General features: G+C 44.5%; 1 protein-coding gene across 2 annotated transcripts in view; it reads right to left on the bottom strand.

Moving 5' to 3' along the window:
• Positions 1-17,035, bottom strand: part of TNFRSF11A (TNF receptor superfamily member 11a) — a 28,171-nt gene continuing 11,136 nt past the window's right edge. The window contains exons 2-10 of one of the 2 annotated variants that reach the window (XM_021530548.3): positions 15,535-15,616; positions 14,985-15,110; positions 14,292-14,435; positions 13,101-13,194; positions 12,664-12,758; positions 11,680-11,787; positions 9,780-9,832; positions 7,281-8,133; positions 1-3,129 (exon numbers count right to left, since the gene is read on the bottom strand). In XM_021530548.3, coding sequence (XP_021386223.3) covers positions 2,747-3,129; positions 7,281-8,133; positions 9,780-9,832; positions 11,680-11,787; positions 12,664-12,758; positions 13,101-13,194; positions 14,292-14,435; positions 14,985-15,110; positions 15,535-15,616 — 1,938 coding nt within the window. In that variant the 3' untranslated portion in view covers positions 1-2,746. The remainder of the gene's footprint in view (positions 3,130-7,280; positions 8,134-9,779; positions 9,833-11,679; positions 11,788-12,663; positions 12,759-13,100; positions 13,195-14,291; positions 14,436-14,984; positions 15,111-15,534; positions 15,617-17,035) is intronic. The other variant, XM_085571151.1, reaches the window with a different exon arrangement.

Below are 17,035 nucleotides of genomic sequence, written 5' to 3'. Positions count from 1 at the left end.
GGTATTTCAGATTTTTATTATCATTAATTATGTGTATTACAATAGCAGCCAGAAGCCTCCAAATTAGTGCCCAATGCACAGGTCCCTGTTGTACAAACAGATAAAAACCACTCCCAGCTCCAAACTGATGACAAATGAAATAATGAAGATGAAGAAGTCCCTTTGGGATCCTTGTCTAAGGAGTCAGGCAGAGACCCAGGGAACATGCAGCATGATAATGGGTGTGATATTGTTTTTTCACTTTGGAATAGACTCTGGAGGAAGAAAAAGAACTGAGTCTGTTGGTGCATCATATTTCCCATGTGGGACTCATTTCTTCATGCTTGCTGATATTCCTAGTTTCAATCCTTGCTCAGTAGGAACCTGAAATTCAACAAGTGAAAAATGCATCCTCACTGAGGACACACAGTAAATTGCCATTATGTCCCTTCAAACCAGGATTTTGATTCTGCTCTCTGGTGGCAGTTACAAACCAAGGGGAGAAAGAAGGTTCAGAAGGAGAAAAAGACAGCCCAGGGTAATTTACCCACAGATGAGTGCAAGAATTCAGTCCTGTCTGCCCTGTGAATGGGGATAGTTGGATGTTTTCCAGCAGGACTGATGTCCTGGAGAATGCCTTCCAGAAAAAAAGCAACTGAAAAAATTAAGATGAAGTGGGAAAATATCTATAGCACCTTGCCTGAAGGTGACGGTGGTTCTGCTTCCTTGTCCCTGTTGTACCAGTGCCAAGGGGATACAGAACTACTCCAGAAGAGACTAAAAAGAGGTTGTAAAAGATCCAACAGGAAAGACAAAAGAATCCCATAGACAAGAGAGCCTCAGCTACACACCTTCAGAGAGGCAGAGGTAGCTTGGGCTATCACTGAATGGGACACCCTACCTGCCTGAGTCTAGGCTAGAGTGATCTGGTTTTTTGAAGGCCACGTAGAGGTGGAAGTGAGACTGGTTGCTCATTTGCCCTTTCTGCTAGTCACCCAAGAGAGAGTCTTGCACATTTGTACTGAACTTTACATCCCAGATATATAAACAGTGCACAATTATTCTCCTGAGAGGTGAGGGTGGCTAAGCTCATCCTTTTGTTTTATGCATGAGAAGCTCTTTGTGACACAGTGATCACCTTGTCAGCTTTATAGGTACTCTTTTCCCACAGAGCAGTACTACTGCAAACAGCAGTGAACCCTTCAGCTTTAAAACCTTCCTGGGAAGAAGCCCTCCCAGCCAGAGACCTTTTCCAACAGGGAAGCCAAAGCTACACTAGGTAAGAGATCCCTTTGCTGTCTGGCAGGAAAAAGAGCACTTGCCCTCCTGAAGGCTCCAGCTGCAGATAGATTCCTGCAGGACTTACACCTGCAGGATAATGTCAGAAAATTATCCTTCATCAGGAGATATCCCTTGTCCCTTCTTTTGGGAAGTCCTTGAGTCTCTGCTCCCTTCATCTTTCTCTCCACAGTGGCTGTTGGAGAAGGCTGCAGGATATTGGACATGAACCAAAACCAGTTCCAAGATTCCATAATAAATGCAACTACTGTTATTCTTTAATGCCAAACCTTTGGTCCCATTGCTTATCAGCTGTCAGTGTGACAGAGGCTACAGTCTGACTTCAGCTCACACAGGCCAAGTTCTGGAAACAGCTTCATGCTATCTAAGTAAATCTTTGCCTATTAATGAAAATAGCAAAGGGAATGACAAAATTGTTTGGGCAGATAAAAAAGAATGAGTGTTTGACCAAATTCTCCATCTTTGGGTAATCCCTACCTCTCCTGTAACTCCTGGAAATATCCACAGCTGGTTGTCACAGACCCTTTCTCCTTTCTCTCTTTCGGCTAGCAGCTCTTTGTCTTAAACTATAGTGATGTTATTCCTGCAGCAGTGTACCAGGCACATACCACTCTCATCTCCAGAGATTTGAACTCTGGAGAGGTGCAATATGGCAGAGGTGAATCAGGGTCACTATAAATGCTCTTTACTCAAGATTAATCTGATATGCTTTTAAGGCATATCAGCTGTATTTTGCATGTTATAATCCTCTTGCGGCAGCATTACACACACCTATTTATACCCACATGTCAGTAAGGGGCAGCCCAGGACCTTGGCTCTGGCACTGATTTGGGACAGGAGTGTCTGCTTCCTTGGGGAAAGATGGGATGATGCCACCTGCCACATCACCACAGGGAGGCAAAGGCTGCAGCAGCACCATGGCTTCCTTCCACCTCCAAGACACAGCAAAATGGGTACAGCTTAGTTGCAAAAAAGAAAACCCGAGGCAGAGCTCAGGAGCTCCCATGAGTCCGGTCCACGGCCACACCGTCCCCTCTCCAGCAGCATCCTGCCCGCCTGGCCAGCAGTGCTCTCCTCCTCACAGAGTCCCCAGGTCAATGGATCTCAGTTCCCTTTTGCCACTTGCCAGGGAGAGGTGGCAGGGAATGGAGGCAGGCAGGGAGCCCAAATCCCTGCAGGGGAGAGGAGAAAGCCCTGCTGCTGCTTCTGCAACAGAGGCAGCACACCTGGCTTCACATGTGTGCCCCTCCTCATTGGCCTCCACTCAGAGCACCACCACCACCACCACCACCGACATGTGCGCCATGAGGGTCCTTCCAGCTGTAAAATTTCCCAGGAGACACCAGAGGCAGCAACAGTCTCCCAGTCTGTCGTGACACCCAGGATTCTGGCAGCACAGCAGCAGACCCACACCCTGTCAGGGGCTGTGTGCCAGTGCCCTAGCCTCCAGCAAGGACACCATATCCCTTCAATTCAACACCTTCTCCGAGGAGTGTCCCAGCTTTCCTTCCTCCTGCACAGGCTGGGAGGCTTGTCCACCGCAGGATGGGCCCCACTCCTGGGCCAGGGCTCCACCAGGCCACCGTGGCCCCCCGCTCCCTGGGGCCGGGCGGGCGCCCTGCAGCTCCGCACACTTCTCCTTGTAGTGCTGGGCATTGCCGGCAAAAGTCTCGCAGCGGCTGAGGTTCTCCTCCTGCACGGGGCTGCCCACGTTCTCCTCGCTCAGCCCCGAGGAGGCTGCTGTCCCCTCCTGAGAGTTTTGGCTAAGGTAGACAACAATGATGTCGCCCTTGAAATTCATTACTTGTCCACTTGAAATAAAGGTGGAGTTACTGTTTCCAGTCACATTTCCTAAGGAAGGAGGGGGGGAGAAAAGAAGACACACATGATTAATATTTTCCCCTCACAAGGTGGACACTTAGTGCAGTGAACTTAATCTGCTGGGGTGGCTTTGTTCTTGTTCCATTATTTTTTCCCCCGTGACATGAGGATGCTCTTATAATCAATGCCTTCCACTGAATCTTTTCATTATTTCCATTTTCGCCTTCTCAGGACCAAGTCTGTCATATGCAAGGAGCCTGTCTGGAAGGGTTGGAAATATTTTCCCTCTGAGCTGTGATCTGGGAAGCCAGAGAGAGGGTGACAATCTCATGTTCCCTCTGCTGCCTGATGCACAAAGCTGTGTCCAATATGCCTCTGCCTGCAGTTTGTGAGGAAATGCTAATTATTTCTGATGATGAGATTTATTTTTTCCTAGAGTCCTAGAGTCCCAGAAATCACACTGTTTACCAAAGAGGCAATAAACCCCCAATCAATCCTACTATTTGGATTAGATAGCAGGCTTACTGAAAAAATACTCAAAGACTTAACATCAGATCACACAGTCACACAGTGTCCAAAAAACACGAAGCTTATACAATTGTGTTATATAGTCCAGATCCTCCATGTAGGTACACTCTGGCACTCACCTAGCCTCTGCACGGATTTAGCTGGATATAGACTGATGCCATTGAAGAGACAGAGTCTATATTATAGCAGCTTAACAGAGTTATGGTTTCAGTCTGTCTGCATGAGGTTAGAGATTTTTCAGTACAAATGCAATCTTTCTGCTATTCAAGGACTGGGCTGCTGACCTAAGTGACAGCAGGACCAGGCTCTGGGAATTAATGAAATTTCCTCAGAGCAGAAAGAAAATAACTGAGAACAAACTTCCAACATCAAACTAACAAGCTTGCTAAAGTTTGAAAATTAAACAAATGAAGAAACAAACAAAATTTTCCTAGCCTGTCAACAGCCTTAGTAAGAGATGCTTTTGCTACTGTGCTTCATCATTACTTGCAGACTGTCCAACTCCTTTTAGCAATTTTGTGCTTTCTTCATGACAATCCTCAACACCTGAGACATTCCCATTTTCCTTGCAGATAAACGTGGCCCAGCCCAGAGAAATGCTATTTTTCCAGTGGCCACGGGTGCAACTGTTTGCACACCAGCACTCGGCACTGGTCTCCAGCTGTGTGGAATGAGGATCTGTGCCTGCTTGCAGCTGAGTCTGAGCAGCACTCAAGTGTCTCTTTAATAGGGCCCCCTTAAGCAATCTTATTTATTTCACCTAAACCATTGCATTGCTAACTCTTCGCTTTCTCCCCAAGTGCTGTTGATTAACATGAGATGTCCATAAGAGTTTTCTCTGGAGGAGTTTTTCCCTGCTGGTTCTTTCCAAACACCTGCTGGTGTTTGATTCAGCGTGGCTGTTTGCCATGAACGAAAGTCTTGGGCATAACTGCAGTAGAAAAATAACTGTTTGTCTTTAAACAGATTGCCTGTCACTTGCAAAAGGTGCTGTGAATAAAGTTACCAGTGGCCAGCACGAGATAAAAAATTTAGAAATATATGTGACAGTGGGGACGGAAAAAAAAGGCAGATTAACACATTTGTAATGCTTAGCTGAATGTGGCTGGCAAACTTTCTGTGCTTTCTGAAGAAACCATGCTAAACAAAAGGATATTTAAGGCCTGAAAACACAGAAAATGGACACAAGAGCTTCCTACACTGTGCAAGAAGAGTGATTCCAACCTGAAAAGCATAAGAGACACATTCAGAGTGAAGGCATTGTTCTATGCTGTGTTTCAGCCTTTTGATCTCTTCAGACTATCTGATATTAATAACAAAGACAAATTAATTTTTGTGGTAATTGTTCACCATGAGCTGGAAAAACGCAGGCAAATAATTTTCACTGAGACATTTAATGGCCTCTAGGTGGTGAGAACTGTTTGTCACTGCCAAACCAAGCTGGTTTGGGATCTGGAAGTGAAAGGCTTTGCAAAACCAGTCGCAGTTATGAGTCAGCTAAGTTTTCCTGCAGTCATGTGTTATGCTGTAGCCCTGCACAGGCTTTGAGGTGGGCCTGAACTGATCCTTCATGTTCTGACTGCCTCCAGGCTTGTGGGGTTTGAAGAACTGCTTGAAGGTTTACCTCCATTTCCAGTGGTGTGCCCTGGAAGGGGCACCTGTCCAGAGGTTCACTTTGGTCCTCTAGGATTGTTTCACAGGAGGGACAGAGTTTACCAGTTCTGTTGTCATTTTGAGTGTTAGTGAACCAAGACCAAACTTCATGGAATTTCTCACAGTCTTTTTCTTCCCATTTTTCACCCACCCTTTTTTGTACCATTCTGTTTTAGTATAACTGTGTGCAAGGCCTGGTGGCTTCAGTTGCTTTGATAAGCTTTACAGAAAATTATTTTACATGCACACTTATTCCATCTGGGCATTTCATAAGGCCTAGCAAAATGACAGATGCTGATGCACCAACATGTGCAGCCCTGGCGTGCCTGGGCTGCTTCAGTGAAGAACCTGTGGCTAAGCCTTGTCCCAGTCCTCATGCAACCAGGCACGGCCAGGGGGGGCATGGCCATTCTGTGGGCAGAAAACTTACTCTGCCAACAAGCCAGGTTACCCACAGATCAACTAACCCACACTCTGATACTGCCCACAGCTCTGTCAGAATCTTCCTGTAGTCATGCATAAAAACCGGCAAATTAGGAAGATGGTATCTGTGCTCAGGTTTCACCAGATGGCACTATAGCATGTACATATCCAAAGTCACAGACACAATTAAAATCTCATATAAAGAATTGTGCTGCAGATCTAAGATGGCTAAGATTGCTAGCACAGCGCTTATATCCAAGCTCTCCCATTTGCTCTAGTGTTCCTTAATATTTTCTCTTTCTCTTTGTGTCATATTTAGAACGAAAAGCAGTGCCAAATATAACTTGGCTTTCAGTTGTACCTCAAAAGTCCAACAATAACAAAAAAGATAATCCGTGTTCTCTTTACTCCTGCTGCACTTTGTATAGACCAGACAGTAAAACTGCATCAAGATTTCAGGAAACTGAAGCAGCAGAAAGTTTCTGCTCTTCAGAAGATGAATGCTACACACTTTCAGATTCCCATATGGAATGCATGTTGAGAGAGGAAGGACCTTCAAGTGTGTTGTTTTGGGGCTTTGGCAGCCTGACAAGAATGTCTCTGCAAGAAATTTTAAGGCATGACATGGTTTTAAAGAAGGGCAACAGCTTACAACTGCTGTGGGTATTACAGTAATACTTAGATGTCCCACTCAACACTAAGGTCTCATTATGCTTGGCAGTGCACTGATATAAATAAAAATAGACCATCCAGCTTTATGAGATTATAATCTAAAATGACTAATAACATATGACAGGCAGATTGCAGACTTTTATACTGAAAAAATGTCTGGGGAAGAAAGGTTTCATCCAGAGAAGGCATGTAACTTCCCTTCTGCTGGTTTTGCTTCATTGCTTTTTTTTCTCTGTTTTCATTTGACAATTTTGCTGTATTTACTCAATTAATAAATAGGTAGACAATTAGTAAACTAATTAGTGTTTCAGAGCTGTTTAGGGAACAAAGCATATGTGTATGGAGAAACAGTGTCTGTATGAAACCATTTTATGTCGTTTTATATGCTAGCAAATAAAAACAAAGAGAAAGAGCTATAAGCAGGAAATTTTAGATAATCATTTGACCCAGTCACAGCCACCATCTTACAGCTCCAGCTGGAGCTTCACTGACCACTGTATAAATGTAACTGGACTTAAATCTAATGGCAAAAATATGTGTGCACACTGGTGAGTGAAAAGTATCTGCCTGAGCATTATGCATCCTTCCTTAGCTCAACCTCTAGGTCCTGACATTGTGTTCTGCTAACAGAACTGCCTGGCCTCTGCAGTGACAGCCAGAAGGTGGGTTCTGCCTTGCTGGTTAGATCAGGGTGGGACAGTGGTCCCCTGCTGGGCTCATTTCTTGCAGAATTCAATACAAACCAAATGGCCTTACAGTTTCAGATTTTTTTTCAGACTAGCTTCAGGGCAATTAAGTGGAAAAGCATAATTTTCTTCTTCTAAATCAGATCCTCTGAATATTACTGAGCTAGCAAAGAGAAAAATCCTGTACAACTGTGTCTGGGTGGAGTGTAATGGGCTTACCAGATGCTGGAGGGAGGTCTGAAGTACTGCTGTTTGTCCCTGAAGTGCTTCTGTGTGTCCCTGAAGTGCTTCTGTTTGTGTTCTGGTACTTCACATTGGTACTATCTGAAGGTGCATCTTCCATACCAAGATTGTTTGCTAGAGTGCTCTGACCAGCAGAGAGAAAATTCAAACCACAGGTGCACTGGGCACAGGAACCAGTTTCTGGGGAGGTGGAGGTGCTGTCAGCTGCAGCATGACAGGGTTTGTAACACTTTTGGGGAGATTCTCTGTACAAAATGCCACACCTCACACAGATCTTCTCTGAGTCACAGTTTGTTGCAAAATTATCTGTGTCTTTGTTGCCTGTTTCCTTCAGGCAACTATGGGCATGTTGACAAGATTTCTGTAGAAGCTGGTCCGTGACAATGTGTGCTCCATCTGTGTTGGAGGGAGGGTGAAAGCCTTGAGAGACTGATACATCCTCTGTGCTCCCAATACCTGAAAAGTACTGGTTCAAGCTGTCATTCTCCCCTGCCTCCATTGGTTCTGAAAGTGATGACACAGTTTTACTGGCAGTCTGACTTAGTGAAGATAAATAATCAGTGTTATTGAGATCCTTATCCATGTACTCGTCTTCCGTGGGAACTGGTGGGAATTGGTAATCATCAGTCTCTGTTACCACAGAAAACTCTCCTGCCTCACAAGGCTCTGTTCTGGGGCTCTCATTCCTGCAAGGAGTGTGACCAGAGGTGCAGCACAATTTTCCAGGAACAGGAGAGCCCGAGGGGACCAGGAGACATGTGCCTTCAGTGGTCTGGGGGACAGGGGCATTTGTGATGTTCACCGTAACAAGTGCATCTCTGGGGGGTTCCTGAAAGAAATTAAAAGTAAAAACGTCTTTAACAAATAGATCAACATGAAGTTATTTTTCAGACAAAGAAGGAAAAGGCGGATTATTGTCCTTCCTCTGTGTGGAGCTGCTCAGGTTGAGCAGTGCTGCTATATTTGAGTCTTGATGTGCAATTCTACTCTGCTGTGAAACTGTGACTGGTGATGCTGGGCTCAGCAGGTGTTGAGAATGGAATCTGGTGGCCTGGGGAGTAAAAACATTCAATCTTGTGAGACACCTATCCCTAGCTTTTTCTTTGAGGCCACTCAAGAAGAGTTAATAAACCTAGAAGAGTTGTTGGATTCTGCTGCTCCTTATGGACCATTAGTAAGACCCACAAAACTGCTTATTAGGTTTTGGAAACACTCCCATGTGTCCAAAGGGATATTGATCTGTGAGGGCCTTACTGGGGGCTGAGTTTTTAATATCAGCAATGACTGAACAAAGATCCTGGATTGATTCAGAAGTTCTGAGACAAGCTAAAAGAAAACACAAGCAAGGTTGTATTAACCTGAAAGGTTAGGACAAAAAAAATGCAAAGGCCTATGACATCCTGTTGTCACAGTACTTGACAAAGTAAAGCTACATTTTTGGTAGCAGCTCCAAAAAAAGGGTTGGGAAATACTTCAGGGGTTTTCTTCAGTTTGTACAAGTTGTGCTTTAAAAATGTGTGTTTGGGAATGGATACCTTTAATTTCTAGCATCTGTTCAGATCTTCAAGGATAGAAAAGAGAGTGTAAGTGCTGCCAGCCACTAATTGCTGTTGATTCACTCCTCTGTCCCAGAGGACCTGAGCAGCTGCCAAGACAGGAGATTGCATGAAGACTTATGAGACAAAAGAGGAACTGCCTTCTCAGAAAGGTGGGTTCTTTTGGTAGGTTTGTTTTTTCTTTTAAGCAATGAAATTGGAGTCTTTCAACAGCTAAGCATGTCACAGCTCCTAGAAGGGATGATGGGACATTTGGGACACCTCAGTCCACATCCACAGTGTTAAGCAGGCTGTGCACATGAACTTGAACCAGTGCTACCATCTGTTTCAAGCATGGGGCTGGTGTTCTTCCAGAGCAAAAGCTCTTATTTATTTAATATCAGAATGCACAAGCAGGATTTTTTCCTCCCTAGAATTAAGGAGTCAAACAGTTTCTTTAGTTGACAGTTCTGTGTTTAATCCCTTGCATGCCTGGCATTTTTGGCATGACTCAAATCCAAGTTTCTTCCCTGTGAGTACTCCGGTATGTAACAAGGGGCAAACTCAGGTGAAGATTTTCCTGCACTCAGGATTTAAAAAGGCTCTCTCCTGGGCAGTCTCCTAGACAGGTGTTCAGTGACCAGTGGGTTCATGATTAACTTTCTCATCATAAACATTAAATAATCACGAGACCTTTATCTCTATTAAAACTGGCTGAAACCAGAAAGCAGAATAGCTAAAGTTCAGAAGCTATTTGTGAATGGTGATTTCACATGCCTCACATTTACAGAAAACCACACTGAAAAAGCCAGAGTTGTGAGCAATTTTTGAGGAACTCAAAATTTATTTTCATTACTATGGAGTCTGCTTCAGAAGGGGTGTCATGAATGCCATGAGGAAAACCCAAAACAAAGAGAAATGCTACCATCTTTGATTTTACCTTTGTCCCTTTTATTTGGCTGCACACTTCATTAGCCCAGTTCTGTAGATCTGCTGTAGGGAAAACAAAGGAGTAGCTGTAACATATAGCAGGCACTTAAGTTAACCACAGACCTAAACACCCACAGTCATTCACAACCCGCAATATCATATTAAATAAAACCAGCAAGCCTGTTTTTACTGCCTGCTCAAGTGTCCCAGCATCGGTCTAGCTGAGGATTCATTGTAACTGGAACAGGGATGTATTTCTGTGGAACAAATGTTTCCAAATTCCCAAAATAGACCATGGTCAAACTGTGTTCCACATCAAATGGGGTTTCTTTCCTGGTCATATGTCACATCAAGCTATGACTGGCCCAACGACGACCTGCTCACAGCAGAAATGGTCTATTTCAAGAGAAGTCACATGGATGGCCCAAAGGCCCTTCCCAGACAGGAGTGAGAAGCCTGGAGAGAAGCGGTTAAGCCACTGAAACCACAGGATGGCAGGCTCAAGTATAGCATACTCTACCTAATCAGGGTATGCTTAATGGGGAAATTAATTCCAATTTCTTTGGAATACCTCCCAAGGAAAAGCTTTAAGTCCAACATCCTTTAGGGCAACAACTGACACAATGAGCAATTCTTAGTTTGTGTTTGTAAATTCGGAAGAATTTGCAGGGCTCAAGTCCTGTGTACATTTGAAGTTTACAATGGTTTTGCATGGCTGAAGATAGATGAGCTGTGCAGCCACTGTCAGTTCCCAGCAATTAACTCTGTTGCTCTGATGTTGATTTACCATCAGTACCCACAACAAGCAGGAAGGGCTTCTTCCTGAGACTGCAATTCTCCCAGGCTGGGTGAGCAGGATTCCCCATGCAAAGGCAACGAGGGACTGTCACTGCAGAGCAGCAGGGCAATAAAAAAAGTCAAAGAAATTGCATTTCCCCCGTAACCTGCTCTGCATTGCAAGTGTTTGGTTTGTGAGCAGAGTCACCATTTCCTCCAGCCCATCCCAGAAATTCCAGATTTAGCACAACCCATGTTTAGTGTGGCAGAGGCAGCCTATTTCTAAAACACGGGCTGAAATATACTTTACAAGAAGTGAGTTCTGTCTTCCTTTCCACTGCTCCCAAAACTTTTCATAAATTGCTAGCACTTGGAAAATGAAATGGTGGAAAAAGCTTTCCATGTGTAGGGGAAAAAAATTAAGAACCAACAGAACAATACCTCTGTATGTCCTTCACTAAAGAGACCCAGGGCTTAACATACAGTGGAGGAATATGAAGGTATTTATATTCTATCAATAATAAACTCAGTATCCCAATGTTATCCAGTATGCCTTTGACTAGAAATTTTCTATTTTTCTGCTTAAACTATTCACACTATTGCCTTCTAGTACTTTTTCAATACCTACTCAGAACTTCAGTCTTCAGCTAAAAGCATTGTTTCCATCATATTCTCAAATACACATCAGGCTTGTGTCTTGAAATCCATATTTTAGCCTGTCCAGATTCAGGTTTTTGAGTGGGAGGGAAAGTAAGGTGAAGAAGACAGGACTTCTGTCTGTCCCTGCTTCCCTTCAGTCAAGGGGTCAGCTGTGCCAGGTGCTGCAGAGCAGCCAGGCTGCTACGAAAACCCCCAGCACCAGCCCTCCTCCTCCATCCACAGTCATGTCTGCTCTGAGGATTGTCACTACATGGGTCACGTGTAATACACTGTAAATTACTGCCTGCCTAGAGGAAGGGAATTCTTAGCCTGGTTTTGTGCTAGATAAAGTGTATGCAGATGGACAGACATAGGGATGGCACAGAACTTCCAATATAATTCCTGGGCTTCTTAATCTGTTGGTTACCCATGAAATCAGAGCGCACAGAGGGCCACAGTTGTCACACCCATGAATACCATTAGCTACGATGTACCTGTCAGCTTTTTCCCCTTCTTCTTGTAGTATACAATGAAGATGACAATGCCAATTAGTGTCACGAAAAACAAGATGACAATCAACACGTACAGGATTCTGTTTGTTCCTGCAGGGTGTAAAAGAGATAATGCCATCAACACACAGCCTGCATTCAGCAGTAGGACAATCCTTGCTAATTTTACCCACTCTTCTATGGGAGAGGGTTGTTTATCCTTCATATTTGATCTTTAGTTTTTATAATAAGAACAGTAACTCCAGCTCTCATGCAGTTCTGTGACATGCAGCCACACTGATAGTACCTGGTACCAAGACATTTCCATAAAAACCAGAATCTTGATGTTACAGTGCAATGTTCTCTGGTCAGGCTTCTCTCAATGCTCCCTTGCAAGCTGCCATCAGGCCACTGGGCTGAGCTGAGCTTGATCTCACTCAGGGGACAGAGGATACACATTTCATGGAGACTCTATAGATACAGGTGGAAAAATCTGTCCTTTATCTCAGGTTATGATGGATTGCTGCATGTCAGGCAAGCAACCTCCTTGGTACCATATCCACACTGAAGGAAATGGACAGTGGGCATGAAGGGATACCTGACAGCGATCAGGCTGAGACTGTATCCATTGCTATAAAATAAGGAAGGAGAGGAGCTGCTCGTCTTTATACATGTAATGTGTGTGTTGAAAGCACATGAAAATGAACAAGCTGTAAATGTGATGGAGTCGTGGGTATAACATGGCTATAGCAGCAATGCTGCCATGCAATTTTAATGGGAGGTATCCAACTCAGTTTAATAGTGGACATAGACCCTAGAGGCACCATGCCTGAAACAATTTTTAAAGATGGGATTTTTCAAGAGCACTGTCTTGGTCTACAGCTGCTAGAGTCAATGAGAATGGATTTAAGCCAGCCCAAATCTCTAATAATCACATCCCTCCTCCTCCCTGCTACTGTCCAATCGTCAAACCCCTATGAGGACACAAACCATCTTCTGATGGCTCAGGCATCTTCCGTTCTTTACAAACTGCATCAGACTTGTCAGTCCCAGGCACACTTTCTTCCATTCCTAGAGCTGTACAGCTAAAAAAGAAAGACAAAGAGGCTAGGTTCTCGGAAGCTTGTTGTGCCTCCTACACTTAAGCAGAGCAGTACTTTCTGTTGTAAAATACGACATTTCTCCACCCCTAAGAACCTCAGATACTTTATTTTTGGCTCCGCAGTTCTGTTGTCACTGCTCTCTCTTGTTCTCCTCTAAGGAGAATTCAAGCTTCAGCCTGACAATGCCTTCATCACTGCACAGCCAATGCTGATGCTCCAAGTGCTCTACAGGCAATCTGGAACACCTCACTGAGAAATGCTTTTGCCCAAGCTTCTCCCTGCCTTCTGGCTGGTGTGGTCTATTTGCAATACCCCAGGACTTACTTGGTCCAGGATTTACACTCGTCAGTGGATGAAGAGACCTTTGAGAAGTAGCCTCTGGGACACGGTATGCACATTGTGTCCCTGTCTTGTCGCACTGTGTGTAGGAAGGAAAAATGTCATAGATGAGTTTCTGTGGGTTCCTTCCAAGCGAGAAGAAGTTGACTATGCTCCCCATCCTCCTGCTCCACTCTCCTCGCACAATCCCCCTGAAAGCTTTCATAAAGAGTGGAGTCTTAGGTTATACTAGGGCAGCAATGACAGCCCCATGTAAGCCCCAGAAAGTCTCACCTGGGCACTTCTCTACATGATCAAAATGAGAAATGACCAGGAGCCATCTGTGTGATTTACTGAAAAATAACACACAGCTGTTACATCCTTCCCCTTCTATTTATTCCCTCATGATGATGCTGTGCCACAGACAGTGATGCTGACTGGTATTGTCACTTCTATGAAGCCACAGTAAACAAAATGCTGTATCAGAATTTGTTAAGCTGGAGAAAAAACAGCAAATGTCTTCCAGACACATGAAGCATTTCTTCCTCCACTACTCTATTACTTGCGGCTTTTTTGGGGCTCCTTATACCTGGTGAAGCTGTTCCCATGGTTCACTCTGAACTTAACTGTTTTCCACACACAAAACACCTGCATCTGGTTTTAATTAGACTAAAATTAAATGTCTGTAATAAACCTTTGCACTACTAGCCATCCAGAACAGAATACACGAGCCACCTGAAAAGTGTTAATCACTTTTAACTTGTTTGTGACATTAAAAAGTAGCAAACTAAGTCATTGCACAAAACCAGACTGCAAATCTGACCTCAGGAACAATCCCCAAAAGAGTGCTTCTCTGAATACAGGAGCAACACATGACCTAGTGACTCACAGTCAGACACCTCAGCAAACATTAGAAATCTACTGGACACCTTGCAACTACTGCCATATCCACGTGATAGCTTGCAGAAGTCACTTGATTCAAGATACTATTTAAACTATGGAGCCAGAAGCCTTCAAAATCTGAATAGTCTAAGGATTACATGCACTAGCAATGACAACTCAGATATGCATCTTCTGTTGACAGTCATCTGAGAGTCTAAAGGACCCTCCCTAATGCTACAACCCACACAATGTTGGCCTCATCCAGTAGGCCTGAGCTGTACATTTCACTTTGTACATCCCCTTTCTGTATCTTACCAGGAGGCTTGACTCCCAGTCCAGGAGCACACATGGTATTTCGCTGACAGCAGTCGCAGTCCTCGTTCCAGTGGTAGCCCATCGTACAAGCACACTGCCGCTGGAACGTGCTGTTCCCTGGGTTCACTTCTCTCAAAGCCTTCCCTAAAAGAGAAAGCCGATGAGAGTAAAAATCTCTCTGATAACAAGCCTCAAGTTTCTGAACCTCCCATTCTATCTACTTGCTTTCCTTGAATGGCAGAAGCAAAACCATTCATGTTCGAGGAAATGGTGTCTTTCAGGAAGCATGGAAGACCCTTGATCAGCATGGGACTCCTCGCCCACTGCACTCCTAAACAATACATTTCCTTGTGGCTCTTGTAGAAAATAAACACACCATTTGCAAGGGTGAGACAAACACATTAAGGGAAGTGAATGCAGTGTGCTGGGCAAAAGGACAACTTCTAAAATCAGCTCACAGGGGTGAATGGCCACAGTGAAGATAATCAGCAGCAGCAGCACAGAGACTGCAGTCATGGTGCTCTGCACAGCACAGGATCTCTTCTGTCTGGGGACCTCCCTCTCTGCCAGGCTCTTCTGAAAGCTCAGCCTCCAGTGTTGGGCACCTGAACAAAGCAACTTCCCTAGATCCACTTTCCCATCTTCATGCTTCACTAATTTGGATTAAAAGGTTCTGCAGTATGAACAGCTCACCTTGATCACATATTTTATGTAGTAAACATTTATCTTCTTCATTCCAGACATCCATATACTCGTTCGGGCCACATGGCTGGCACACGCTATCAGAAGTAGCAGTGCATCTAGCAGACAAATACTTCCCTGTGATTGAGAAAAGGACAAGTAGGTCATCTTGAAGCTGCAGAGCAGCTGTCTAAGGAGGTTAGAGAAAAATAAGATGTTGGGTGCTAACAATAATTTCTTCCTGCACCCTTTTAGTTTGTCAATCTGGTCCCCATTTCAGTGTGGCACTGAAACATCTGTGAAGTGGACAGCCTGGGAGCACAAGAATCGAGCTGTGTTCTGTCTCCCACAGTGGTTAAGTGCTAGCCCAACAAAACAGCTGCTGTGGCCTTTGCTGAGGCCAGCAGGACCACTCCTGCCCTAGGAAGGCACTTGAGATCCGGCACCTGCAGGGCACGTGCCGATCCATCAGCAGGCAGGAGAGCTGGCTGCCTCACCAGCCACCCATAGAGCAGCTGCTGAGGAGCCTCTCAGCCTCACAGCCCAGGCAGTGCTCACATACCTGGCTCACACTTCCTGCAGCACCGTCCAGAGTACTCATAGTGTTGTTCGCTCTCACACGGTGGAGTGATTTGAAGTGACAGCTGGAGAAGGGAAGGAAAGAGAGGACATGAGAACCAATACACCTGGAGAGCTCCAGACCTACCCAGTCCCAATGCTGGCAGAGAGAAGGAAGATGTTCCATCTGTACAGCATTGTGGATAGACAAGCAATAAAACTTACCCAACATTTGTGACTTCAAAGGTGCTTTATAGACATGCTAAGGGGATGCACTTGATGATGTACACACAGGGATTTTTAATAGAGCCAGGTGACAAATAACCCATCTTGCAATTTGCCATGAACTTTTGGCCTGCTACATAGGCTTTTTTTACATTCCTCTTTTATTTAAAATCTACGACTTTAAAACAATTGTAAAGACAAGAAAAGGCATAGAGATACCTCTGTAATCCCACAGAAATTACCTCAGATCAAGACCTGGGAAACTGCCAGTTTTAATGTAGCGCATTAAGCAAACAAGCAAAGTGAATGATTTATATTCCTGAAAAAGAAGTCCCAGCTTCCCACTGGGATACAAAATGCTCCTGGCTAGTCACATAAAATACTGGGCTTAAATTTTGCAGCTTTTTATAGCTCCCACTGTGTCCTGCAGAGGTGATCTCACGGAACTGAGACAGCCATCCAGAAAGGTGATGCAATTAAGATAACAGCTTTTTGTGTCTCAAAAAAACCCAAACCAAAACCAACACAAATCTACACAAAGCAGCCCCTCTTCCCCAGCTGAAATGGGTACATGGCAGGGCATCTGCAAAGTGGGCAGCAGAGTTGCTTCTGGCCTCATGGGCCTTTGCATTGCCTCCCAGCTCTCAGCTGTCTGTACACACAGTGGTTGCACCCAGAGCCCAGGCTTGAGGGCATGGCTTATGCTGGGGATCCTGGCCAGCCAAGCATTGTGCCCAGCCCTTCTCCGACCCTGCTTTGGCAGCCCAGAGTCCTCACGGCAAACTCAACACCTCACACTTGTTGATCTTGAAATTAGATAAGGTGATTCAAAATTGAGCCCATAGCAAGGAATTATTCACTCTTGGATACAGACCTGAAAACTGCATTTACTTGGACAAAGGTGCAATAAAGCTTCTTCTGCTAGTTAAAGGGAGCTTTTGCCATCTAATAGCACATGACAACCCTATATCTGCTGGTGCTGGTTCCCACTTAGCATTCTCCCCTTGTTTCCACCAAGTCTTTATAGCTTCTCTTTCTTCCTTTTCTAGTTTAAGCAATAGCAACCTCTTTAAAAAGAAATAATTTTCCCTAAGCACCTTGCCCTCTTCTAATGCTGGGAAGGGTCTTATATATTAAAGGTGACAAAAAAACATTGAAATTGTTCTTAAACACCACCTTTTGGCTTGGAGTTTGAGCCATGGGTTGGTGCATGACTTGTGTTTATCAGAACTGTACTAGCTGTGTCTGGAACACAAAAAGTAGCACAAGTCAGAGGTCTT

The sequence above is a fragment of the Lonchura striata genome, chromosome 2 (genome assembly GCF_050655825.1).
Source record: "Lonchura striata isolate lonStrDom1 chromosome 2, ASM5065582v1, whole genome shotgun sequence".
Classification (NCBI taxonomy): Eukaryota; Metazoa; Chordata; class Aves; order Passeriformes; family Estrildidae; genus Lonchura; species Lonchura striata.
Note: the sequence above shows the minus strand (reverse complement) of the source record. Positions and strands in the feature narration are given on the sequence as shown.